The sequence below is a fragment of the Salvelinus fontinalis genome, chromosome 3 (genome assembly GCF_029448725.1).
Source record: "Salvelinus fontinalis isolate EN_2023a chromosome 3, ASM2944872v1, whole genome shotgun sequence".
NCBI classification, from domain to species: domain Eukaryota; kingdom Metazoa; phylum Chordata; class Actinopteri; order Salmoniformes; family Salmonidae; genus Salvelinus; species Salvelinus fontinalis.
The window spans coordinates 56,346,371-56,374,333 of NC_074667.1; the positions used below are offsets into that span (position 1 = coordinate 56,346,371).

Below are 27,963 nucleotides of genomic sequence, written 5' to 3' on the forward strand. Positions count from 1 at the left end.
GACATTCCTGTCTTGCAGGAAATCACACACAGAATGAGCAGTATGGCTGGTGGCATTGTCATGCTGGAGAGTCATGTCAGGATGAGCGTGCAGGAAGGGTACCACATGAGGGAGGAGGATGTCTTCCCTGTAACTCACAGCGTTGAGATTGCCTGCAACGACAACAAGCTCAGTCCGAGCACTGATGGAGGGATTGTGCATTCCTGGTGTAACTCGGGCAGTTGTTGTTGCCATCCTGTGCCTGTCCCGCAGGTGTGATGTTCGGATGTACCGATCCTGTGCAGGTGTTGTTACACGTGGTCTGCCACTGCGAGGACGATCAGCTGTCCGTCCTGTCTCCCTGTAGCGCTGTCATAGGTGTCTCACAGTATGGACATTGCAATTTATTGCCCTGGCCACATCTGCAGTCCTCATGCTTCCTTGCAGCATGCCTAAGGCACGTTCACGCAGATGAGCAGGGACCCTGGGCAGCTTTCTTTTGGTGTTTTTCAGAGTCAGTAGAAAGGCCTCTTTAGTGTCCTAAGTTTTCATAACTGTGACCTCAATTGCCTACCGTTCCACAAGTGCATGTTCATTAATTGTTTGGTTCATTGAACAAGCATGGGAAACATTGTTTAAACCCTTTACAATGAAGATCTGTGAAGTTATTTGGATTTTTACGAATTATCTTTGAAAGACAGGGTCCTGAAAATGGGACGTTTCTTTTTTTGATGAGTTTATATGCCCGTTAGGCTCTACACCCATTGTAAAGCAGATTAATGTGCTTAATTTAAAGAAGATATTTGGGCACCTGAGTTGGGATACAAACCTTATTAAAACATATAGACCTATGGGCTAGGCTACATGAGGTATGCGACTATGATTTGAAAAAGGCGCAAAAAAGGCATTGTTTCTTATGCAGGGCATCATTTACAAGTGATAATATATCATTCACAAGTGATAGGCTAATATTGTCACCCATCAGACTGTTCTTGATTTAATCTTGTTTTTACATATACTACATAATATATGTGTGACATTTGTTTTGATTTAGAATGGACCATTATTATGCACCTGTATCAAAACAGGGGCAGTGGGAAAAAAATACATGTCATCTATGCAATTAAATAGCAAATGGAGGACGTTTTTCCCTGTGGTCTATTTTCATGCCAACCAGGTAGGCTATACTCCTGTTGTAAATATAAGCAATGTGCTTAATATTAGGAAATTCGAGAAATAAATATAGTAGGCCTAGCTGATGGGATCCACGTCTTTTTATCAGAGGCCATCACTCTGTTTTCTCCCGCAATTGCATAGCCTATAGAAATGTTGCACAACATGGGCTCATAGGCTCTCATGAAGTGTTTGATTAGATTTTCGAATACATTTGTGTCACACCCTGATCTGTTTTAACTTTTCTTTGTGCTTGTCTCCACCCCCCTCCAGGTGTCGCCCATCTTCCCCATTATCCCCTGTATATTCATACCTGTGTTTTCTGTTTGTCTGTTGCCAGTTCGTTTTGTTTCGTGAAACCTACCAGCGTTTCTTCCCCTTGCTCCTGTCTGTTCTAGTTCCTGTTTTCTATTTTTTCCCGGTTTCGACCATTCTGCCTGTCCTGACCCTGAGCCTGCCTGCCGTTCCGTACCTTGCCACAACACACTGGATTATTGACCCCTGCCTGCTCTGACCCTGAGACTGCCTGACATTCTGGACCTTTTGCACCCTATCTGGATTACTGACCTCTGTCTGCCCTTGACCTGTTGTTTTCCTGCCCCTGTACTAGTAATAAACCTGTGTTACTTCAAAACTGTCTGCATCTGGGTCTGACCTGAAACGTGATTCATTTGCATTGATGTCAGTGATTAGAGTGCTGAGTACCAGGTAGTTAACAAGTTTGGTAGGCTACTAATGACCATCAGCAGCATCAGAGCTTGGAGAAGCCTAATTACAGTGACTAAACGTTCATGCTGAATTTGACTGCCTTCATGACTGACTTGTGACCGCTGGTGTGGCGGTAATATGGTCACGGCATCAGGCCTAGTCAGCTTTTTATATTTTAATTTGTTGACAATGGAAGTTATAGGCCAACAGCTGCATTGGCCATCTCTCATTTAGGCAATTTAGCCGCCAATGATCACAGTGTATCAATGTGTCCATATGGCAGAGGCTGGTGATTACAGTGTATCAATGTGTCCATATGGCAGAGGCTGGTGATCACGGTGTATCAATGTGTCCATATGGCAGAGGCTGGTGATTACAGTGTATCAATGTGTCCATATGACAGAGGCTGGTTATTACAGTGTATCAATGTGTCCATATGGCAGAGGCTGGTGATCACGGTGTATCAATGTGTCCATATGACAGAGGCTGGTTATTACAGTGTATCAATGTGTCCATATGGCAGAGGCTGGTTATCTCAGTGTATCAATGTGTCCATATGACAGAGGCTGGTGATTACAGTGTATCAATGTGTCCATATGACAGAGGCTGGTGATCACGGTGTATCAATGTGTCCATATGGCAGAGGCTGGTTATCTCAGTGTATCAATGTGTCCATATGACAGAGGCTGGTGATTACAGTGTATCAATGTGTCCATATGACAGAGGCTGGTGATTACAGTGTATCAATGTGTCCATATGACAGAGGCTGGTGATTACAGTGTATCAATGTGTCCATATGACAGAGGCTGGTGATTACAGTGTATCAATGTGTCCATATGACAGAGGCTGGTGATTACAGTGTATCAATGTGTCCATATGGCAGAGGCTGGTGATCACGGTGTGTGAAAAACTGAGTTTAAATGTATTAGGCTAAGGTGTATGTAAACTTCCGACTTCAACTGTATGAAAATCATAACTGACAGGCGCATCGGTAGAAATGGTAGAATAAATTGTAAGCTTCCCTAAACGTGAAACTCACACACTGCCTATTTAGTCTTTATAAAATAATTGCATCCACCTTTCTATGGTTGGATTTTCAAGCAAGGTAAGACATGCCTCATAATATCAAGTAAAACAATTAAGTTTGTTTTCAAAATGCATACTGCCTCCAGCTCACATTGTAAAGTGGTGTGTGACGCGCTGATAGTCTTCCTGCTGTTGTTTTTTAATCCCTGGTCAATTTGGCCGGCAACAATTTAATTAATCAGCTTTACAGGGTTTTTTTACGGACAGAAGCCGTCAATTACCAGCTGACGGAAACCCTGGTGTGTGTGTGTGTGTGTGCGTGTCTGTCTGCCTTCCTGTCGTCTGTATGTGTTTGTCTGTTTATTACTGTCTAACTTGGTTTTGAGTAATTGTGTTGTACTCAAGACCACCAGGTGATCAGGATTCCATTTCCTCTTCACATTTCCATCTGTGCAGGAGTGACATTCCTCTCACACCACCTGGGATTGGATTGGGAATAACAGGGTAAAGTCTGCCTGTGGAATTCCAAAGCTGTGAAATGGGGCGTGCTATTCATTGTTGCGCTGCGGAGCTGCTGGGTCTGGAATACAGGGCTGAGGAGTTACATAGGTTTATTTTCCTATTGCCAGACCAGCCCTGGGGATGGGGAGAAAGAGGAAGAGGGGCTGACAACCCCTCCACATCCTACCACCTCCCCCCTTTCAAGAGCCTAACACAATAAACTGGCTATGCAGAGCCGAGTGTGTGTGTGGGTCAGTGTATGCGCTTGCAAGTGTGAATGTGTGTATTTGCCCTGGCACAATAATGCTATCAGGGGTGAAGATATTCATTTTCCTTGGAGGTAACATGTGCTTTACTTGCAGGGTGCAGATGAATGTTCTAGTGGGGCTCTGCTGGGACGGAGAGACACCACAGCTATTCAGAAAGAGAGAGATAGGAGCAGAATTAAGACAGAGAGAGATGGGAGCAGAATAGACAGAGAGATATAGGAGCAGAATTAAGACAGAGAGAGATAGGAGCAGAATTAAGACAGAGAGATATAGGAGCAGAATTAAGACAGAGAGAGATAGGAGCAGAATTAAGACAGAGAGATATAGGAGCAGAATTAAGACAGAGTGAGATAGGAGCAGAATTAAGACAGAGAGATATAGGAGCAGAATTAAGACAGAGAGAGATAGGAGCAGAATTAAGACAGAGAGAGATAGGAGCAGAATTAAGACAGGGAGAGATAGGAGCAGAATTAAGACAGAGAGAGATAGGAGCAGAATTAAGACAGAGAGGAGGAAAAGCTGGTTTATTCAGCAGCTTCACACTGATCTCCTATCCCTGGCTATCCCTCTGTGTGTGTGTGTGTGTGTGTGTGTGTGTGTGTGTGTGTGTGTGTGTGTGTGTGTGTGTGTGTGTGTGTGTGTGTGTGTGTGTGTGTGTGTGTGTGTGTGTGTGTGTGTGTGTGTGTGTGTGTGTGTGTGTGTGTGTGTGTGTGTGTGTGTGTGTGTGTAAAATGTGCATGTTGGCCTAACAGACTGCCTGTAATGTCAGAGTAGACAGACAGGATCTGAGGACTCACAGCATTGGGTGATCATAACACAAACGATAACACTTACACACCATAACACACACACACACACACACACACACCATAACACACACACACTATAATACACACACACACCATAACACACACACCATAACACACACACACTATAATACACACACACCATAATACACACACACACCATAACACACACACACTATAATACACACACACTCCATAATACACACACGCCATAACATACACATCATAATACACACACACACACACCACAATACATACACACACCATAATACACACACATCAGACAGTGCACACACTAAAAACGCTAACAGGAGCAATGGCAACAGCTTTACCCCCCCATCAGAAAGATTAAGCCTAGGGATGCACGATATATCGGTGAACATATCGGAATCAGTCGATATTAGCTAAAAATGCCAACATCGGTATCGGCCCGATGTCTAGTTTAACGCCTATGTTAAAAACTGATGTCAAAGCTGACGCCACGTATAATGTTGCACTACACGTGCAACACAGCATTCCTAACCTAGCCCACAATGTCTGCTGTGTGGATCCAGCAGCTAATCCTTATTGTTGCTAGCTTCACACAGATGGGTCTAACCACCATTAATCAAATAAGAACTGTGTTATAAATTAGGATTATTTTAGATGATGACACCTAGCTAGATAGTTAGCTAGCTAACTATGGCTACCCAAACAGTTCTTGTTTTACTATGTTTGTTGGGAAGAACATTGTTTGCATCATGAGCTAGTTGGATTTTTTTATAACCAGCACTGTAGGTGCCCGAGACAACTTTACCAGCATCATAGCATACGTATCGTTGAATCGTTGTGACATATGAAATACGAGTGATAGTGTAACCAATGTGTAATAACTATGTAAAAAATGTATGAACGAGTTCAATTATTATTTGACGTGCAGTCATATTCAGGTCCTGATTGGTCAACAAGCTTATTTGACACGTCAAATAGTGTTATTTGACGTGTATCTTTTTTGACATGCAAAGACCCAAACGGCGTTCCATATGAATCCTGGTCGAGAATGAAACAACTGAACAAATGAACAATGAAACAGCACAGCAAGTAAGTGATTATGTTTTACTGGTAATGGGGACATACGTGAATGCCAACAAAATAACTTTTTGGTCTGTGTGTGTGTGTGTGTGTGTGTGTGTGTGTGTGTGTGTGTATGTGTGTGTGTGTGTGTGTGTGTGTGTGTGTGTGTGTGTGTGTGTGTGTGTAACCTTTATTTAACTAGGCAAGTCAGTTAAGAACAAATTCTTATTTACAATGACGGCCCGGATGACGCTGGGCCAATTGTGCGCCGATCTATGGGACACCCAATCACTGCCGGATGTGATACAGCCTGGATCCGAACCAGGGACTGTAGTGACGCCTCTTGCACTAAGATGCAGTGCCTTAGACCGCTGCGTCCATGTGTGTGTGTTAACTATTTAACTGTACTAGAAAGCTTTAAATGCCGTTAAAATGTAAAATATTGGTTATCGGTATTGGGATTTTTTGCAAGGAAAATATCGGACAAACACAAACTCTATACAGTGCTAAACACCGCAGCACAAACTCTATACAGTGCTAAACACCGCAGCACAAACGCTATACAGTGCTAAACACCGCAGCACAAACTCTATACAGTGCTAAACACCGCAGCACAAACTCTATACAGTGCTAAACACCGCTGCACAAACTCTATACAGTGCTAAACACCGCAGCACAAACTCTATACAGTGCTAAACACCGCTGCACAAACTCTATACAGTGCTAAACACCGCAGCACAAACTCTATACAGTGCTAAACACCGCTGCACAAACTCTATACAGTGCTAAACACCGCTGCACAAACTCTATACAGTGCTAAACACCGCAGCACAAACTCTATACAGTGCTAAACACCGCAGCACAAACTCTATACAGTGCTAAACACCGCTGCACAAACTCTATACAGTGCTAAACACCGCAGCACAAACTCTATACAGTGCTAAACACCGCTGCACAAACTCTATACAGTGCTAAACACCGCAGCACAAACTCTATACAGTGCTAAACACCGCAGCACAAACTCTATACAGTGCTAAACACCGCAGCACAAACTCTATACAGTGCTAAACACCGCAGCACAAACTCTATACAGTGCTAAACACCGCAGCACAAACTCTATACAGTGCTAAACACCGCAGCACAAACTCTATACAGTGCTAAACACCGCAGCACAAACTCTATACAGTGCTAAACACCGCAGCACAAACTCTATACAGTGCTAAACACCGCTGCACAAACTCTATACAGTGCTAAACACCGCAGCACAAACTCTATACAGTGCTAAACACCGCAGCACAAACTCTATACAGTGCTAAACACCGCAGCACAAACTCTATACAGTGCTAAACACCGCAGCACAAACTCTATACAGTGCTAAACACCGCTGCACAAACTCTATACAGTGCTAAACACCGCTGCACAAACTCTATACAGTGCTAAACACCGCAGCACAAACTCTATACAGTGCTAAACACCGCAGCACAAACTCTATACAGTGCTAAACACCGCTGCACAAACTCTATACAGTGCTAAACACCGCAGCACAAACTCTATACAGTGCTAAACACCGCAGCACAAACTCTATACAGTGCTAAACACCGCTGCACAAACTCTATACAGTGCTAAACACCGCAGCACAAACTCTATACAGTGCTAAACACCGCTGCACAAACTCTATACAGTGCTAAACACCGCTGCACAAACTCTATACAGTGCTAAACACCGCAGCACAAACTCTATACAGTGCTAAACACCGCAGCACAAACTCTATACAGTGCTAAACACCGCTGCACAAACTCTATACAGTGCTAAACACCGCAGCACAAACTCTATACAGTGCTAAACACCGCAGCACAAACTCTATACAGTGCTAAACACCGCAGCACAAACTCTATACAGTGCTAAACACCGCTGCACAAACTCTATACAGTGCTAAACACCGCTGCACAAACTCTATACAGTGCTAAACACCGCAGCACAAACTCTATACAGTGCTAAACACCGCAGCACAAACTCTATACAGTGCTAAACACCGCTGCACAAACTCTATACAGTGCTAAACACCGCAGCACAAACTCTATACAGTGCTAAACACCGCAGCACAACCTCTATACAGTGCTAAACACCGCTGCACAAACTCTATACAGTGCTAAACACCGCAGCACAAACTCTATACAGTGCTAAACACCGCTGCACAAACTCTATACAGTGCTAAACACCGCAGCACAAACTCTATACAGTGCTAAACACCGCAGCACAAACTCACATGTCGTTCAATGGCAGACTCTTTACATTGGTAAGCACAATAGAAACTCTTTACAAACTGGTAAACAGACATGTAACTGTACATGCTGTTAAAGACAGTGATGTGTCCTCCTGTCCTCAGAGAACAGGACACGGCAGTCTGCTGTAGCCTCAGAACCTCCCAGCCCCAGCCTACCACACCAGACACCAGGATGGCAATCTGTCCACAAACTCATCCATAAGCTCAACACTGTCATGTCCAATGGGCATGACACGAGATGGCAGAAAACACTTAGAAATAGATGATGTAGATTTACTTATGACATTGTAGTAAGAACAAATGTTCTGTTTCAAAACACTTTCCTTTTTCATTCCTACTCAACACAGACCCCGTGCAGCAGTCTAAGACACTTGGCCAGGCATGAAACCCATGTCACAGTCACCGTCAGAACACAGGGGAACAAGTCATTGCCAGCATCTCAGATCCTACAGATCATGGCTTCATTAAGATGCTGCTTAGCAATAAAGAGCCATACTATTTGTGAAAACATCTGCCCTGCTTTCCTGTTCTATTCCTTGTGTGTGGAGGGAGAGACAAAAAAGAAAGGAAGAGAGAGAGGACATGGCTTCTACTTCCCAGTCTCCTCCTCATTGGACCAACCAGCCTCTCTTTCTACCCCTCTCATCCCTTCTGTGAAGCAGGGATCAGTCCTTACTGGTTTGTCACTGTCACAAACACACAGAATAAAGTTAATACAATGTTTCCTCGCCTCCTCTCCTGTTCTTCCTGTCTGTTCTGTTCACGGTTTAAAACCTGTCCTGTCTCCTATATGAATGGATGGTGGCATAGTTATAGCAGGGGTTGTCATGGAAATTAGGTAAAGAGGGGAGAGAGTCAGCTATTTCAGACTGTTGGGATGCAGCTACCCTAAATAGTTTATGATGAAGTGTTGTCTGTCCCCTTTCCTCCATCCTTCCCAAACCCATGACAGAGAGGAGAGGGAGAAGATGAGGGTAAAGGGATCTTATCACTTCCTCTCAGGTGGCTGTGGTGCTGTTCATTTGGAGGGTGATATCCTGTCCTCACTCTACAGTTTCCTCTCCAAGCTCTATTACCGCTTCATTTCCCCAGCTCAGATGTAAATATAACATGACTGACTCCCTCACCATGAAAATACCACGATCACCCTGACAACAAACGTCGATAAACCATCAGCGAATGAAGAGTTAACCCGCTAAACACCACCCCAGCCCACCTTTCTCCCCACTCTCCCGTGAAAAATACTCGACAAAACCACTTGTGCTCCCGTCGACCGGTTCGTGGCGACATCCGTGAACCTCGGACAGACACTCTCACGTGAGGCGATAGGCCATTAATTCACAATTTGGTCCTATTCCTAACGTTGGTCTGAATGCCCGATGTCTGTCTCTCGCACACGAAACACGGAAGACGCCGGGAAATGAATTGCTCTAAAACAGAACCACACCAGCATGCAGGGAGAGAAAACGCCCTGCGTTGTTCCACAGGCATGTCGAAACTAAATCCTGCGTGCAGGCTACACACATAATACTCAACCTGGAGAGCAAAATCACATGTCGTATTAATGCGGTATATGAACGCACCAATACCGCATAATTCAAACATAAGGCTCTCAGATGTATTTTTATTATCTGCGGACCTATGATGGTTTGGTAAGCTAGTCTCTATAAAATGTTGTTATCAAGATGTTCTTATCAATAGAACGCTTTGATTTGACACCGCAGTAGGCTATGGTGACAATTAAACAACAATAATCTGCCTACTAAACCCATCAAAGGACCCACACTTTTTTAACCTTTGGTAAAAGTAATAAGCTATTAGTTTGAATATTTGGGTATGCTAAACAGGGATAAATGATCCTATCCACGTTGACGTATCCACGAACAGGAAAATAAATGCGACAAGCCTTTGTGGAAAGGATAGCCTACATGAGCGCAAGGAGCAGCATGTTTAACAATATTAACTTGGTATAAAAGTATTACCTTTAACTTGAGTTTCATATTCGGCTACGATCTCCTTGTCCTTTCGGAATTTGGCCGGAGACGTCATGGCTGGTTCTTCTACTCAAAAACACTAGACTTCGCAATACTGGGTTAAAGACGTAATCAGGAAAAAAAGAGTAACTATAATATTTCGTCTGGAAGAAAACCCCACTGAAAGATTGTAGCGAGTAACCCCACAGCCCGTGGAATGGTATTGTGTTCTGCCCCTTCACTCTGCCCGCATTGTGAGAGTTTGGCGCTGCCGCATTCCCATTCGTTTGGATCCTTTCCTTAATGTGTCCTCAAAACCAGTTATAGAGCAAACGAAGGATATATGCATTCCCTCCAAACCAACAATAACCAACCAGTCAGCAAGGTCGGATGAGGAGACTCCCAAAAAGTTTAGTCCTTCAGTAAGTGGCTGTCACCACGACGGTCAGAGGCTGGGCTGGCTCCGTGGCTCTATGCTCTTCCCCCTAGAGTGAGAGTGGGGTACATAGATGAGCTGGGAAGCCAATATGCAGGCACTGAGACAGATATACACTATGCATGTGTCACATTCATTTGGTTGATACATAAATGGCCTTGCTTGACCATACATATTCATTATCACATGTAATACTGTGTAGGCCTATGTATGGATAAAATACTCTGGCCTTTATACATTCAATCAAATGTATTTATAATCAAATGTATTTATAAAGCCCGTTTACATCAGCCGATGTCATAAAATGTTATACAGAAACCCAGCACAAAACAAACAAAAAGCAAGCAATGCAGATGTAGAAGCACAGTGGCTAGGAAAAAAAAACCTAGAAAAGCAGGAACCTAGAAAGAAACCTAGAGAGGAACCAGGCTATGAGGGGTGGCCAGTCGGTCCTCTTCTGGCTGTGCCAGGTAGAGATTATAATAGTACATGGCCAAGATGTTCAAACGTCCATAGATGAACAGCAGGGTGAAATAATAATAATCACAGTGGTTGTAGAGGGTGCAGTGGTTCTCATAATACATCATTCAAATTTACATTAACAGACACCTTTATTGGTACTGCAGTGATAGGGTCAGAAACTGGGTTTTGCAATGTGTCTGGGGTGGGTGTAGGACTGACAGGGTTGGGAGGGCAGTCAGATCAAATCCAACTGTGGTTCTCATAATAGACAGTGATGCTCAGAGTTGGTGAATGGACCATTGCCTACATACTACACTGTAATAACAAATAGGGGTAATCTGACTATACTTAATTGTTGTATGGCTACTGACAAATTACCTGATAGAAATGGAATAGATTGTTTCATGCTGGGCCCATTAATAGTAATATTGGAAAAAGCCCAGAGAACATAAAGGTAAAAATATGTCAGTCCAATGTGGTCCATGACATTGACAATATAATTTTCCTGAGAACACAGTTTTCAACTTTGGTGCCTTGAGAACAGCAAACACTCAGAAAACATCATAACACTGGACTACCTTTATTAAAGACATGCTCCGGAACTCAGATGATAGCACATGGTACCTTTATTAAAGACATGCTCCGGAACTCAGATGATAGCACATGGTACCTTTATTAAAGACATGCTCCGGAACTCAGATGATAGCACATGGTACCTTTATTAAAGACATGCTCCGGAACTCAGATGATAGCACATGGTACCTTTATTAAAGACATGCTCCGGAACTCAGATGATAGCACATGGTACCTTTATTAAAGACATGTCCTGTGGGCTCAGTTGGTAGAGCATGGCGTTTAAAATGCCAGGGTTGTGGGTTCGATTCCCATGGGGGACCAGTATGAAAAAGTACAACAAATGTATGCACTCATTAGTACTACAGTAAATCGCTCTGGATGAGAGCATCTGCTAATTTACTAACATGTACATATTGGTGACTAGTTAGGCTTAAGAAATACTCCCATATTGGGCTGGGTGTCAATATATAGCTCATACATGCATAATCTATGAGAAGAAGTAATGTTTTGGCACAAAATCCCTAGTTTGAAAGCGTCTGTTTTCTGGAATATGTGGCGCAATTTTCCTTACACTTTCCCCCACGTTGGTCAGCCCCCTAGCAATTCGAGTTCCAGCCAATGAGCTTCAGCCACTAGCCATTTGAGTGACAGCTAGTAAGATCCACACAAAGCAGAGCAAGAGAGAGGCCAATGGCATGGTGCACATATCTGCACAGGTGACATAGTATGCCATTGTCGGGGACCACTTTTGGCTCTGAGTGCTATTTTCAGAACTACTGGCTAAAAAGTATAAAAAGGTACGGGAGAATCTCTTTAAGGGTTTGTATATAAGCAGACTAAAGCCGTTACTAAGTGTTAATTAGTTTAACATAAATCGCATTACTGTTCTAAAACAGGCCTATCTCATTGGTTTAAACTGAATGATAGTCATTACGGGGCTTTGCAAAACATAGGCATATTACAATGTCAACCAATGAATTATGGATAAAAGCGTCTGCTTAATGGCATATTAGTTATAACGGTTTTACTAAACTAACTTTGCAAATGAGAAACAACACCTTTAGAGGGCTGCAACATTGAATTGTAGGATAAAAACTAGGTAAATTTCTATAAAGAATGAGTCTTTTTTACAGACACCCTGTAGATAAGTGAAGTTTACAGAATGGTGAACTTAGCGATCAGTCTAGAATGAGGCATTTCGACATTTTTAGCCATAGGAAATCTCGGTACTAGAGTAAGGCTAACGAGCTAGCCAAGTCTTTGGGATACCGTTACCTAGCTAGCTAACTTACGTTAGCTACTAGAATTTATTGTCCAAACGTATGAGTTGCAAAATGTTACACTTTTCTGTGTGTGTGCAATAAACATACAGCATTGCACATGTTTTACAATGCAAGTTGCTTAAAGCATGCACCACATTTTACCTCTTATGTCGATTTCGATGACAAATACGAACTTTCCTATTTCATTTCCGTCCCATATGAAGCGTTTTGGCGTGTTTTTCTCACAAATTCTACAAAATAACCCCGCCTATTTTCATGGAACAAGAGGAGAGTTTTCTATCTTTCGATTGGTTGAATTGATTAGGATTGGCATAAAATCCTTCAAATCGACAATCAAGGAGCGGAGTCAGTTATGCTGAGTTTTTTGGGGGGGGGGAATAAAATAAACCGACGTCATTGAGTTCAAGAATTGACAAGAACATGAAAGACAAATAAAACAAAAACTGAAAAATGTGTTATGACAGCATAAGAGAATAAGACAATGACACTTATTCAGAATATAATTATTATAATATTGGACTGTAGACAAGCTTTTCTTATTATTTAGTCATTTCAGAGACTCAATTAACAACATAAAGGGTATTAAAACAAACACTTAATTTAAAATATTTGGTTTTGTGGATATATACAATTTACCAACCAAAATCATGACATTAGTTACCCATTTCAAAGTGTTCAGAGTACTGTCTAAAAATGTTATAACATTTAATATCAACAGAGTGACCAGTTTTACTCAGTATGTACTCTTCCATATCGCTCCAAAAACTAATAGTGTACAAACAACTATAAAATAGTCAGCGTTTCAGGTCCATCATTGCAGAAGGTACACTTGTCTGTAAACAATGTCTGTAAACCTTGAGACCATTGTGTTTGAGGGGTACATATTGTGCAAATTATTTAGGTGCAACTCTCTTATTTGATTAGAAATACAAATGTAAAGGGACAAAGCCAAACCCTTCGCCATTGAATGGCTGATAGTTGTGAATTCGATTATGCTGAGCCGCGGGGCAACGCGTCATATTTCCCATACACTATATGTTTGAATATTCCGTTTTCATTGGCAGATAAAGCGTTTTTTATCAAAAGCAATCAATTTTGCATGTGAAACACAGAATCCTACTAATTAATCCACGTGCTTAATTACGTCGCTTTTGTTTTGAGCCGATTTCGCATTGGGCTTTGAACGGTGCACCTGGCTCACGCCCGGGAGGCCGCCCGCTTCCGAAACCATTGCAAACTTTCACACGGTGCAACACACGGGCCAGATTAATTGAATCCCCTCATTATTACTTAGCCACGGTCTTGATATATTTGTACCCAATCAGCTTTGTAGTTGTGCGATTATATTACCCAATGGTATATATTTTTTGTCCTCGAGAGCCAATCGAAATTCGACATAGTGCTGTTTTTTTTTTAAATTCAGGAAGTATCGGTAGCTACCAGGAAGTTGTAAACAATAAACACAACAGCGAAGCTAGCTGGCTATTACTTTGTACTGAATCTGTGACCGCAACGAATTAACGTTAGTTACTGAACAAAGAATCTGGGAAATTGTTTCGTTGAAGAGCAGGTTGAAGATACATTGAAAATGGCAAGAGCTATTCTGAACATCTGATGATGCTGTGTTATTATGGTCACTCTCGTGACGTTAGCTTGTGGCTCTGTTTTGACAAGTAGACTGTAGATTGCTATCAACCACATTACTCGCTATCAACAAGGATCGATAACTATCTAGCTAAACCTCCAATATAACATTAGACGTGGAAACGTCGAATTTGTGGCTTCTCTTTTATAATTCACCTGCTGCTAACTTCCAGCTAACTGTTGATAGCTAGTCAACGAACTAGCTAGCTATTTAGTAACAATAATAGTGAATAGTTAGCTAGCTAAATAGCGTTTTAAATAACATTAGCGTCAGATCAGCTACCATTGCTACATTGATTGATCTGTTCTGACGCACATTTCCTCTGGACATTGGGATTCGAAAGCTAGAAGAACAGTATTTAAAGAGCATGTCTACCTCCAACTTCAAAAACAAATGTGTCACTCAAGTGAATTGTATATACTGTGAGAGTCTACTCTGCACAAGAGGAATGAAGGCAGTGCTTCTCGCAGACACAGAAATTGAGCTGTTCTCTACTGACATACCGCCCAACAGGTAAGCAATACAATCACTATGTTATGAAATGATCACTGAATGTGTGGAATGAGTTGTGACAAATGAGCTAATGACGGTTATGGTTTCTATGAGGATCTCTCGTCACTGTCTGTTTTTTGGAGGGGTTCACAACTTCATATGTTGAGTGTTTGTGATACTGTGAGATATATGAAATATAATGGATAAGTTCTTATCCATTATCTCCCTCTATGGCTAGAATGGTATGGTGCCCCTTTGTTCTTTAACAATCCCCATAACAACCCCACCCCCTCTTCTAGAAGTGTTGACTTTGTGGCCAGCTGCTACTCTACAGAGAGCTGCAAATGCAAACTGAGAGACATCGCCTGTCTGAAATGGTATGTATGTAACATTATTGTAAACACAGATTTGTCTGCTCACATTACACTAACCAGTTTGCATTCATTATATATGTGCTTTGTGGTTACACAATAGCATTACTAGACAGACAATAGTTGTGGCTGCTTTATTAATATTTACCTTAGAAAATGCAAATGTCAATGTCTGCAAATGTCCATGTCTAGTGTTGTGCGTCAGTTGGAAAGTTGTTCATCCAGCAGTTTGTTGGGTACAGTGAGGCTTTTGTCAGGCCCCTTTTGTATCCCCAGGGCTTCGTTGTTGTACACAGAAACACATCGGTCAGATAATAGACACCTACTGATAGTTAGCACTTTCACAGGTGCTCGCTATAAAACGCTGACATTTTTTAAAAAATGTATCTTTCCCTCCCTCCATATCTCTCTTTCTCCCTCTCCCTTTTCTCTATCTATTTCCCTCTCACTCTTTACTTCCCCTTTCTCTCTCGACCCCCCTCTCCAGTGGTAATTTTGTGGGGTATCACGTGGTAGCCCCATGTAAGCCCTGCCTGCTGTCCTGTAACAATGGCCATTTCTGGATGTTTAACAGTGATGCTGTGTCCACCCTTAACAGATTGGATGCTACAGGTTAGAACTCCAAGCTCACGGACCTCTGGGTAAATCCATTTGAATGTAATCACTTTTTGACAGAACCCCTTTTGATTTGAACAAAACCTTCCATACATAGTTGCCCATTGTAGAATTGCTCATAAAGTGACTTTTTGGACCTGAGTGCCAAACATTCAAGAGATATAAAGGTGCTCAAAGTTGACCCAAAAGATAGACGGTTGAGATGGATATAATTTAAAAGCTGACAAACATGGTTGTCCAACTATTTTTATAATTTCTGGAAAATAGAGCATGCTGTGTTTCCTCCGATGGCAGGCACAACACATAAGCCAAAGATTATGTGAAATAGGCTCTAAGCTACAACATATGCAAATGCATTTTTAGATAATTGACGTTAAACCTTTAAAAAATGTATATAATAATATAATGTTGTTTTTCAATAGTTTGACAACACTGTAAGCTTTTAAATGATAGCAAACTCAGCCATTTATATTTGTCAGTGATGAAGACATGGATGTCTCATGGTATGGTGGGGTATGCAAAATGGGTCAACTTTGAGCACCTTTATCTCCTGAAAGGTTTTGTTATTGAGGTCCAAAAAGGCACTTTATGACCACTTCTTCCATGGCCAAACATATATGTAAAGTTGTTTGTTTTTTTTATCAAAAGGGATGCTGTCAAAAAGTGACAGAATTCAAATGGATTTACCCCTCTTACCTATTGATGAACAATAGACTGTATTCCGAGAGGACTGTCCTAAAACCATAGTTAGTCAAAGTAATATACATGTAAAGAAGAATTACCCTAAATGCACAGTTTGTGACAAGATACCGATACCCCCTAAGGCTAAGCAACACTGACTGACTGACACAACACATTGCAACATGTGTGGCATTATGTGTTGACTCTTCTGATCTCCACTACCACATGACTTAGCACTCATAGAAACGCAGAAGTTGAATTATTCGGAGAGATTGTGCGAAGCATGAATGCCAGCCTGTTTCTACTTCAGCTAATTTGTTATTGAGGAAAGACTGTTCCTTAAACTGTCCCTGCACACACAAACGCTGCGCCTTCTGTTGCAGGTTTGAACCTATTGCTGTGGGGAGACCTTCCCGAGCTGGAGGACAGCGAGAACGAGGGATCAGACACCCCATCGGAGGAGGAGTGCATCAGGTAGAGAGAGATGGATGACCGATGGAAGAGAAACAGAAGAGAGGCCTTACCCTGTGACCATACCCCCCCCTTTCCAAAAGCACACAATCCCCACGCATTCTACGCATTCACGCATTTCGGTTACGCGTTGGACAAGTAACCGAAAGGTTGCAAGATCGAATCCTCGAGCTGACAAGGTAAAAATCTCTTGTTCTGCCCCTGAACAAGGCAGTTAACCTGCTGTTTCTAGGCCTTCATTGAAAATAAGAATTTGTTCTTAACTGACTTGCCTAGTTAAATAAAGGTTAAAAAAAATATACATATAATAATCTTATCTCTCTCTCTGTGGGGGGAATCAATGGTAGAACTGGACTGTCGGAACTGCCTTCTCTCTTTAAACTCACCACTGAATCCCCACTCAAACAAACTCATTAGCTTTCTGTTCCACTGGCAGATGGATGTCTTAACATTTCGCATGGCTGTTTTATACCCTTTGGGTAGCCTATTGCCATTGGACGCTGGATTAAACTTTGTATGCTGTATGCTGTATTTTAGGTTTTCTTCAGTCCTTTGTTTGTGCTTGAACAATCGATTACAAGGATGTTGCGTTTAGGTTTTAGAAACTGACATTGTTGACCTTAAGTATTTGCCAGTTTATCTTGCGTTGGTCTTTCATAAGGAGGGCCAGTGTCACCAACAGATGGTACTAGTACATAAAGTATAGGCACATGTTTGGTTCTAGAATGGAATAGAGGCTCAGTGATGGAATAGAGGGTACTCAATGAAAATAGAGTAGGCCCAATTACACATATGGTAAAGGAGCTGGAAAGAAAATACATGATCATGAAAGGAAATTCAATGTCCACTCACTCTTACATTGTTGATATAGTAAAAACATTGCAACAAAAACAGTGAAAGAAAATGTAACTTATATTCCGAGCAGATATCCTAACCCTGTATGATTGAACGCTGAACTGTTGTGTGCTTGAAAGAGCACAATGAATGAGTATATAGATCTGTGTATCTGAGTATATGAGTCACTTGTGTATAGAGCTGACCTTTCCATTGCTGCAGAAGCGTTTGCTTCAGAGAACGTTCTAGACTTGTATTCTAATGGCCTTGGATCTGATTTTGTGAAGAACTGTGGGCTCACTGTTATTGTAGTTCACGCTTACCCTCTCACTGGAAGTAAATGTTTCAGCTTTCAGCTTTGTTGTGATGCTTCGATGCCCAGCAAGTACTGTCACAATGAGTGACATATCTTAAATTAGCATTTAATATACCTCCCAGTTCAAACAGACAAGCTATGCCTGTATTAATAAGGATATGTTGAAGCTCCAATTGAAAAGTATTTGTTTTGTGGTCATAACTGACAGTATGAAAGATGGACTTACACACCAAATACCTGAGATGGCAGTCACCAATTAAGATTCCTGTCTTTGTAGCAATTATTTATTTAAGTTATGTTCTAAGCTCTGTCTAAGTTTATTACATCTTGTGATATGATATACACAATTAATAGCCAATTATGATGAAAATCATACAGACCAAATATCTTTTACCACTTATTTTCATTTTGTTTACAATAGTTTTTTTTATTTACAAAATAAATATTTTGTAGTGTGCTGTATATTTTTTCTGTTTCTATTTTACATTTCTCTTGCATTTGAGTGTTTTATGTTTGGAGGCTGATAGGTTTTTTTGTTTTGTTTTTGTTTTACCTTCGTGAAGGTAGCTAGTGATCAGCTGAGAGCTTCTTATGGCATAGACCATATTTGGGAGATATTCAACGACTATCAAAACAGTGATTTTTTTTAAACAATTTTTATCTGACTTTAATATGATTCATTTAAGTAGTGTATTTGTATTTATCAATTTGTATTTATTTATTAACAAACATATTGCTGTCTTTATACTGATGTTATTTGCCCTGCTGAAAAAATATATTTTGAAATGCCACTGATCCTGAATTGGTCGTTTGAAACATGACCTTTTTTTATGCTTATTGTATTGATAATACACATTTTCCAAAATATCCATTGTGTTTTGTGAACTTTTTGGTAACCAAAAATATGCAGGTAACACAGCTAATGTACTTAAGCAAAGTATATTCCTAACTGTGTATGTGTAATAGCCGAGTAGTAGCACAGGGCTGCCTGTCCTGCAAAATACAATACAGCACAGCCATGGTAAGAGTCCATCTGCACTCAGCAAACACCACTGTTTGTGTGTCTGTCTAGGGTACCCCAATCCCATCACATTTTTAACCCTGTACTCTAGGACTGACTTTTGAAAAAGAGCAGAATAATTTAAAGTCATACCAAAGGTTTTTATAAATAAAAATAAAGCTAAATAAATAGCTTTTCTATACAATTTGTGGTTCTCTAATAGTAAGCATGATCACTCTCCCACTTGTGTAGAGCGATCTCCAGTGGTATAAAAAATGTCAGCAGGTCCCTGTCCCTTTACCGACCTCTGTGCTTGTTGGCATGTCATAATGTCCTCCTAGAAACGGTTGCTAACAACTCTGTAGAAAGAGGGGAGCAGACAAACGCGTCGACATTGAAAGTGGTATCAGTGGCTAATTTCGCGAACTACATTTTTTTTTCAGTTCCTGCAGGTAAATGACTCACCCTGTAGTGTATTAGTCAATTAGCTTACAACATTTGACATACTTTTTTACTTTTTTGGAAGCTGTAATTAAGTCAGAGATTACCTATTTTTAAACCGGGCTGAGTGTCTCGCTAGCTACCAAGCTCAAGTGGTGGTGCCACTGTTTTGGCAAACTAGATATCTAACGTTCGCTAGCTAGCTGCAAATGTTTTGCATATTCCTTAGTGCTTCCTTTTCACATGTGAAATGGTAAATCGGGAGGGATAGAAAAATGCCCTTATCATTGTTTGAAGTAGCTAGGATAACATAGATGTGCCGCAAACAAAGTGCAACCACTGATTTGTCTAGCTAATTGTTTACTGTTCCCAGAGTACAATTTAAACCATGCCTCGAGGAAGATCAGCCACCAGTGTCCACTCTGACGGCAGTGACATGGATATTGATGGAATAGGTATAGTATGTGTTTTGTATGACCAGCATAAGAGTTAGCTAATTATTTCACCAACTAACTTGTTCTCAGAAATGTCAACATTTGCATTTGGTGTACTGTGCTCCAGCGGAAACGGAGATGGGAAAACTGCAAAGACAGTTCCGGATCATGGGGGGAGACCGGCTGGCCTACAGCATCCAGTCTCAAGATCACATACGCAGACAGCGGTGAGTCCACCGGTACACCACACATCACCTTCACAGTGTCTGTGTGTGAAATACAATGTATGAATGTGTATGCTCAGCGTTTCTGTTTTTTGTATGTGTAATATGTAGGCATGAGATAGAGAAGCTTGAGAAGGAACGGGAGGAGCTACAGCGTAGTCTCTGTGTGTCTGAGAGCCTATCCCAGCGGCAGCGGGACAGTGAGGATGCCCAGACCCTGCGCTCCATGCTGGAACAGAGGGACGAGGTGGGGGACGAGGTGGAGAGGGAGAGGCAGAGTCAGGCAGAGCTGGAGCAGGAGGTACAGGAGGTTCACACACACGCACAGCCACACACACACAGAACCTTCACCCTCTTAGTGAGCTGAAGATGCCATGTCTATGTGCTGGGGCCAGATCTCCAGCATGGAGAGAAAGCTGACAGAGCTGAGGAGAGGCGAGGTCACTGCTACTCTCAGCCAAAAGTCCCAGTCCCGACAAACTCAGAAGGCGTCACGCACCCTGGAGAACAAACTGGATAGAGTGAGTAGCATGTCTTGTCAAACTCAGGCCAACACAGAATTGGATAGCACTGTTAAACCCAGTACCACACAGTACTGTAGTACAGCCTGCTGCCTAATATTGTCAAACACTGTCAATGATCCGTTCTCTGTTATTATTTTCACATCGCTTAGACCTGTCTACTATTACTGTTGCAGGCCCTCATTCGCTTCAACGAGCAGCTGACTAAAAACAGCCACCTGAGAGAGGACCTGGAGACTCTGCGTGTGGAGCGGGTCCGGTTCCAGCAGCTCCACCGCAGACTGGACAAGGTCAGGGGTCACACTGAGACCAATCAAATCCAGGGACAGAGAGAGGTCACATGACTCCTGTTAAACCCTGCTTCCTGTTCTAGGAGCTGCAGGAGATCCGGAAAGACATCGGAGATATGGTCAGCCTCTCCACTGCTGCATATGATGTCAGGTGAGATATGAGAGTTGAATGTGTCTGGCCTGCTTAATGTGTGTAAGAATCCTTACTTACATATTTTAAGTGGAGGCTACTGTATTTGTTGTAACCAGTTTGTGAGTGTGCGTTTATCTATGGGTTTGCACATGCACTTAGGTTTCATATGGTAAATATCTATGGCTCCATCTGTCTCTCTGTGCCAGGGTGGAGGCCCAGTCTAAGATGATCATGATGAGGGAGAAGGCAGTAAAGGACCTGTCTCAGTACAGCGCTGAAATGAAGGAGCTGGAGAGGGTGATCGCACACGAACGCCGCCTCAAAGAGTTCATGACCACCAAGTGCAGTGAGAGGAGTGGCCAGGATGAGGGGCAAGAACTGGGCCGCAGGCATGGTATGACTGAGCGTTAGAACACACACACAGTGACGCACGCATGCTTGTGATGTTTCATATTGGAGTTTGCTATAACATACATGTGACTTGGGGAGTGATATGTGACTTAAGAGTGATAGAAAAATACTAGAATGAAAGTGAGGATAATGATGAAAAAGATGTTACGACAGATGATGAAGATAATGGTGATGAGGAGGAGGAGGGTGATGAGTATGATGATGGCTGTGTGTTTCAGCGTCAGAGTTGAAGGAACAGAGGAGGATGGACTCTGGGGAGGAGTCAGTGGACACACTGGAGGAAGTCTTCCACGGGATCCAGAATATCACAGGAGAGGAAGACCTGGACATGCTGGTCACCAGGTTCATCCAAGGTCAGTCCTGACCTTCACACACACATATTAATACAATGCAAACTCTGTCTGTTATTACCTCTGTGTGCCGTTGATATGTGTTAATGCTCCTCTTGTGGTTCTATTGCTGTGTAGTCGAGGATCAGAACTTTGCCCTCTTCAACTATGTGAATGAGCAAAACAACGAGGCTGAAGCTTTGAGGGACCAAATTAACCAGGTCAGTATGAGGTTGCTTACCTTGAATGCACAGTTCAGTCCTCCATGTATTCTGATTGTGTGCACACTTGCTTTAGTGATGCGCGGGTTGACTCAACCTGCAGGCACCGCAGTTATATCTGCAGGGCAGGTGGGTTTAGGGTCATAAAATATTGTGTGGATGGGTGGCGGGCGGGTTGAATAAAGACAAAACAATGCATAAAAAATGTATTAATTTATCATTCTTGTACAATTCATATCTATAGGCTACATTGAGGTTTTTCTTTCATCATTTTGATCTGGTGTTCGTGCGTAGCCTAAGCTTCAGGGCCTAACTGTAGCGCCACAAATACACGGCAATCACCAAATGCTTTCGAGAACTTGGGCAGAAAAAGTTCATATCAATCCACTGAGGCAAAAAGGACAACGTCAGAGTTGAATTCAATAAGAGAGAAGCTGCGAAATGGAGAGTTGAAAATAAATAACAGGGAGGGACAGAAAAGTTATGTAATGTTTGGGAAATATTTGGTGAAGAGATGGAGAGGATGATAGCATTGCCGGTCCCAAAACGTCTTTGCTGCGCGAGAGAAGCAGAGAGGAAAGAGAAAAACAGACATTACCCATGTCAACTAGATAGAAGCATTCATTCTATTGATTTGTGACATTATTCCTGCTAGCAAGGGTTTATTTAGTCTTCCAGGGAAACAAATAATGACAGAAGAGAAGCTGCATCGCACTGGGCACACACTGGTTGAATCAATGTTGTTTCTACGTCATCTCACTGAAATTACGTTGGACCAACGTCAAAAGATGTTGAATTGACATCTGTGTCCAGTGGGATGTACAGTATCTTGTTATAGACAAGTTGAATATCAAATAGCCTACCAAAATGTCTGAAATTATAAGCAGGTACATAGGCCTATCTAAAAAGGCTTTTCACTTTATCACATATAGTCGGGCGGTTGCGGATGGGCTATTAGCAATTACGGACGGGAGCGGGTGAAAAACCAGCTGATCCACACTTCACTAACGTTTGTGTGTCAGACCCAGAGGGAGATGGAGCAGTTTAATGTGACGGGGCAGCAGCAGAAGCAGGAGCACCATGCTTTGTTGAGAGACATTGATCAGCAACAGAGACACACAGAGTCTCAGGCACACGAGAATGAAGTCCTGGCCATCGCTGTGAGCAAGATCCTGGACCAGATAAAGACAGGTACTCTAAACCTCTCTTTCTCTCTCGTTCTCTCTGTCTCTCTCTCTTTCTCTTTCCTTCTCGGTCTCTCTCTTTGTCTCTTTCTCCGTGTCTTTCTCTGTGTGTCTCTCTCTCTCTCTGTGTCTGTCTCTTTCTCCTGTCACTCTCTTTGTCTCTCTCTCGCTTGCTCGCTCACACAAACACACACACACGTACAGAGCTAAACATACTTACTTTCATACATCACATGTACTGTGACATGTTAGATTTACACTGAGTGTACAAAACATTAAGAACATCTGCTCTTTCCATGACATAGACTGACCAGGTGAAAGCTATGTTCCCTTATTGATGTCACTTGTTAAATCCACTTCAATCAGTGTAGATGAAGGGGAGCAGACAGGTAAAAAAAAAAAAAGTATTTTTAAGTCATGAGACAATTGAGACATGGCTTGTGTATGTGTGCCATTCAGAGGGTGAATGGGCAAAATATTTAGGTGCCTTTGAACGGGGTATGGTAGTAGGTGCCAGGTACGCCGGTTTGTGTCAAGAACTACAATGCTGCTTGGTTTTTCACGCTCAACAGTTTCCTGTGTGTATCAAGAATGGTCCACCACCCAAAGGACATCAAGCCAACTTGACACAACTGTGGGAAGCATTGGAGTCAACATGGGCCAGCATCCCGGTGGAATGCTTTTGACACCTTGTACAGTCCATGCCCCTGACTAATCGAGGCTGTTCTCAATATTAGGAAGATGTTCCGAGTGTTTGGTATACTCACTGTATGATGAAACGAAAAATTGGCCTATACTGAAGTCATAATGTTCTATGTTTGCCTGACTGTTTGTGATGGGGTAGGAGTGAACAGTGTGTTCCATAAGATGGACTGTGATCGCTCAGTGGTGGAGGACTTGCTTGGCTCGTCCTCTGGCATCCGGGAGAACAACATCATGACCTACCTGGGTCTGGTGGAGCAGAGGACCAACCAGCTGCTCACCATGCAGGCCTTCCTCAACTCCAGGGTAGCTAACATGCACACCCAGAATCACTCCTATTGGCCCATATCAGTCTAGCCTGGTCCCAGATCTATTGGCAAGATGGCACAAACAGATCTGGGATCAGTCTACTATCCATCTGTATGTGCACGCATATCACAGACTGTACCATGCATGTATCCCTCTCTCTGTTTCTCACAGGATCTCGATAAGGAGTATGACCCAAAAGACCTTGCCCGATTTCTACTAGGTCAGAACCCTGAGGTTCCCAGACAAAATATCATCATACTGCCTCCTGTCACTGGGTTGGTACTTTTGTGTTATGATTTGAGCTTATTTAACCTGTGTGGCTGTGTCTTACCTGGTGTGTATGATTGTGCTCCTCAGGGATGACTATGACACAGAGGATTCTCCTCTCACTGATGAGGAAGAGCGGCCTCTCTCCCAGGGAGAACTACGCCAGAGAATCATGAAAGGGGTGAGCTATGACAAATATTCACATTCACTTACATCTTAACACACAGACTTCCTTTAAATATCCTTGTACTATAGGATATTTTTGCGGCGAAATATTTTCTTAATTTTTTCTTGATCACCTACATAACTAATAAGGCTGTCAGTGAAGTTGAAACCATTATGACGTAATGCTCTGTACTTTCAACATCAATGCTTTCTCCTATGTGCCTGTTATATGTACATTTTACACAGGTCCTGCTAAAGGAGGGATCAGTGCGTCACGCAGGAGCAAGGAGAAAGATGAGTGTTCCGTCCAACAGCCATCCGCGCTCCCTAGAGGCCTGAGAGGAGCAGCACACAAGGAGACAGATATATCCAGATGGTTTTGTCTAGAAGAGATACAGCTTGGTCAAAATGTACGCAGCCGTTTAGGAGAATTAATGTAGCAGGTTAGGAGAATTAGGTTACGGTTAGGAGAACTAATGTAGCAGTTTAGGATAATTCATGTAGCAATTTAGGAGAATTAATGTAGGAGTTTAGGATAATTCATGTAGCAGTTTAGGATAATTCATGTAGCAGTTTAGGATAATTCATGTAGCAGTTTAGGATAATTCATGTAGCAGTTTAGGATAATTCATGTAGCAGTTTAGGATAATTCATGTAGCAGTTTAGGATAATTCATGTAGCAGTTTAGGATAATTCATGCAGGAGTTTAGGAGAATTAATGCAGGAGTTTAGGAGAATTAATGCAGGAGTTTAGGAGAATTAATGTAACAGGTTAGAAGAATTAGGTTACGGTTAGGATAAGGGTTAGGATTAGGATTAGCCAAAAAATAAATCAACTTTTGATGTCAATTTCATAAAAGCTATATCCCATCTAGATGTGACCTTTCTAGCCACCCCCACCCGATGATGGACCTCATCCTAGGAAGAATAGCAGATTTTGTTTTCTAGTGTTATCACCTGAATTTCAACCATGATCAAATGACCAAATGTCACCATTTTAGTTCTGATTTAATATATGGTAGATAGTATTACTTGTACTTCTATATCTCCTTTTTAATAATATGATGCTGCATCATTATGGTCTGTTACAATATAAGTGTGATTTGTTTAGCTTGAACTAATTAGGTTAGGAGATATAAAGACTTCTCTCAGTCTGGCAGCCAGCTGGTCTTTTGATGTGTCATATGCCATCTGGCTTTGATTATTCAAGTCTGGTCTCAATACATCCCCTGCTGCCCTGCTCTCAGAGGCTGAAGTTCTCCAACTGAACACAAGGGGGCACTGCTTTTCCAATCATTGAAACTTGTTTAACCGTTTTCATATCTACAAGTTTGATCATCAATATTTGCAGGATATGTTTTCTCCCTTTTTCAAATAGATTAGGAACTGTATATAACATTTTCCTGTGATCCAAAGATAAAATTCCAAACACTTTGTTTTAATCTTTATATTTAAACACCATGTAGTCTCTGCAGCCACTTATTCCATACAATAGGACAATTAGGAAATGAATAGATTTATTTTAAGAAACTTTTTGTCTGAGGTTATCCAACATAATCAAGAGTCAACAAAGATGTTACTTTAGTTAGGCTGGCTTTGAAAGGTCTCCATGGAATGGTCTCACATGGATTACACATGACTTACATTTTTTTTAATTATTTTTTTATTTAACTAGGCATGTCAGTTAAGAACAAATTCTTATTTTCAATGACGGCCTAAGAAAAGTGGGTTAACTGCCTTGTTCAGGGGCAGAATGACAGATTTGTACCTTGTCAGCTCGGGGATTCGAACTTGCAACCTTTCGGTTACTAGTCCAACGCTCTAACCACTAGGCTACCCTGCCGCTCCATGCTGACCAGACCGCTTGCATGCGTCCGCCATCGCACGCATGCTGATTTTGTTCACCCACACCAGATGCGATCAGGACAAGCAGGTTGAAATATCAAAACGAACTCTGAACCAACTATATTAATTTGGGGACAGGTTGAAAAGCATTAGACATTCATGGCAATTTAGCTAGCTAGCTTGCTGTTGCTAGCTAATTTGTCCTGGGATATAAACATTGGCTTATTATTTTAACTGAAATGCACAAGGTCCTCTACTACGACAATTAATCCACAGGTAAAAGGGTAAAACGAGTTAGTTTTTAGTAATCTTTCCTCTTTCAGGCTCTTCTTTTTCTTTGGACTTTATATGGCGGTTGGCAACCAACTTTAAGGTGCATTACCACTACCAACTGGACTGGAGTGTGGACCTCAGTTCATCTGTCAATCACCCATGTGGGTACATGTTCCTAAAAACCAATGAGGAAATGAGACAGGTGGGACATGCAGCACGTCAAGCCTCACAAATAGAACCGAGTTCTATTTTAGCGCCTGGCTACACAGACTCTCGCGAGCAGTGTGGGTGCAATAATTAATTAACATGTAACTACATTTATTTTGCAACGCGAACAGTGTGGTCAGCATGTTATATGCATCTTTCTACTTTTAGGGACATCCTTGTATAAGTGAATGGGGAGGAGACATGTTAAGTCAATGTACAGAAGTTTTACATAGAGACAGATCTGACATATACAGTACCAGTCAAACTGTAGACACACCTACTCATTCAGGGTTTTTCTTTATTCGTACTATTTTCTACATTGTAGAATAATAGTGAAGACCTCAAAACTATGAAATAACAAGAAAGTGTTAAACAAATAAAAAAATTGATTCTTCAAAGTATCCACCCTTTGCCTTAATTGACAGCTTTGCACACTTGGCATTCTCTCAACCAGATTTATGAGGAATGCTTTTCCAGCAGTCTTGAAGGAGTTCCCACATATGCTGAGCACTTGTTGGCTGCTTTTCCTTCACTCTTCTTGGTCAAATAGCCCTTACACAGCCTGGGGGTGTGTTTTGGGTCATTGTTCTGTTGAAAAACAAATGATAGTCCCACTAAGAGCAAACCAGATGGGATGGCGTATCGCTACAGAATGCTATGGTAGCCATGCTGGTTAAGTATGCCTTGAATTCTAAATAAATCACAAACAGTGTCTCCAGCAAAGCACCATCACACCTCCTCCATGCTTCACGGTCAGAACCACACATGCGGAGATCATCCGTTCACCTACTCTGCGTCTCACAAAGACATGGCGGTTGGAACCATAAATCTCAAATTTGGACTCATCAGACCAAAGGACAGATTTCCACCGATCTAATTTTCATTGCTTGTGTTTCTTGATCCAAGCAAGTCTCTTCTTATTATTGGTTTCTGTGCAGCAATTCGACCATGAAGGCCTGATTCGTCTAAACAGTTGATGTTGAGATGTCTCTGTTACTTTAACTCTATGAAACATTTATTTGGGTTGAAAACTGAGGCTGGTAACTCTAATGA

At 41.9% G+C, this 27,963-nt stretch overlaps 3 protein-coding genes across 6 annotated transcripts in view; 2 read left to right on the top strand and 1 right to left on the bottom strand.

Moving 5' to 3' along the window:
• The window catches only part of LOC129851149 (SLIT-ROBO Rho GTPase-activating protein 2-like), a 178,622-nt gene extending 165,870 nt beyond the window's left edge, over positions 1-12,752 (bottom strand). For all 3 annotated transcript variants that reach the window (XM_055917479.1, XM_055917478.1, XM_055917477.1), the window contains exons 1-2: positions 12,671-12,752; positions 9,782-10,257 (exon numbers count right to left, since the gene is read on the bottom strand). In XM_055917479.1, coding sequence (XP_055773454.1) covers positions 9,782-9,848 — 67 coding nt within the window. In that variant the 5' untranslated portion in view covers positions 9,849-10,257; positions 12,671-12,752. The remainder of the gene's footprint in view (positions 1-9,781; positions 10,258-12,670) is intronic.
• A 1,090-nt stretch (positions 12,753-13,842) lies between these two features.
• On the top strand, positions 13,843-18,821 carry LOC129851154 (protein FAM72A-like). The gene is made up of 4 exons (XM_055917491.1): positions 13,843-14,687; positions 14,966-15,043; positions 15,525-15,649; positions 16,717-18,821. Exons 1-4 carry the CDS (start codon positions 14,542-14,544, stop codon positions 16,809-16,811), a joined length of 444 nt encoding a protein of 147 aa, XP_055773466.1. The 5' UTR covers positions 13,843-14,541; the 3' UTR covers positions 16,812-18,821.
• Positions 16,899-27,311, top strand: odad1 (outer dynein arm docking complex subunit 1). Of its 2 annotated transcripts, none has more exons than XM_055917490.1 (15): positions 16,899-16,983; positions 19,769-19,850; positions 19,957-20,056; positions 20,165-20,354; positions 20,449-20,574; positions 20,751-20,864; positions 20,948-21,015; positions 21,204-21,391; positions 21,627-21,761; positions 21,876-21,958; positions 22,981-23,149; positions 23,987-24,150; positions 24,325-24,428; positions 24,511-24,601; positions 24,832-27,311. In XM_055917490.1, exons 2-15 carry the CDS (start codon positions 19,784-19,786, stop codon positions 24,922-24,924), a joined length of 1,692 nt encoding a protein of 563 aa, XP_055773465.1. In that variant the 5' UTR covers positions 16,899-16,983; positions 19,769-19,783; the 3' UTR covers positions 24,925-27,311. The 2 variants fall into 2 exon arrangements, with proteins under 2 accessions (XP_055773465.1, XP_055773464.1); XM_055917489.1 differs by lacking the exon at positions 16,899-16,983 and adding an exon at positions 18,919-19,406.
• Positions 27,312-27,963: the final 652 nt, after the last annotated feature.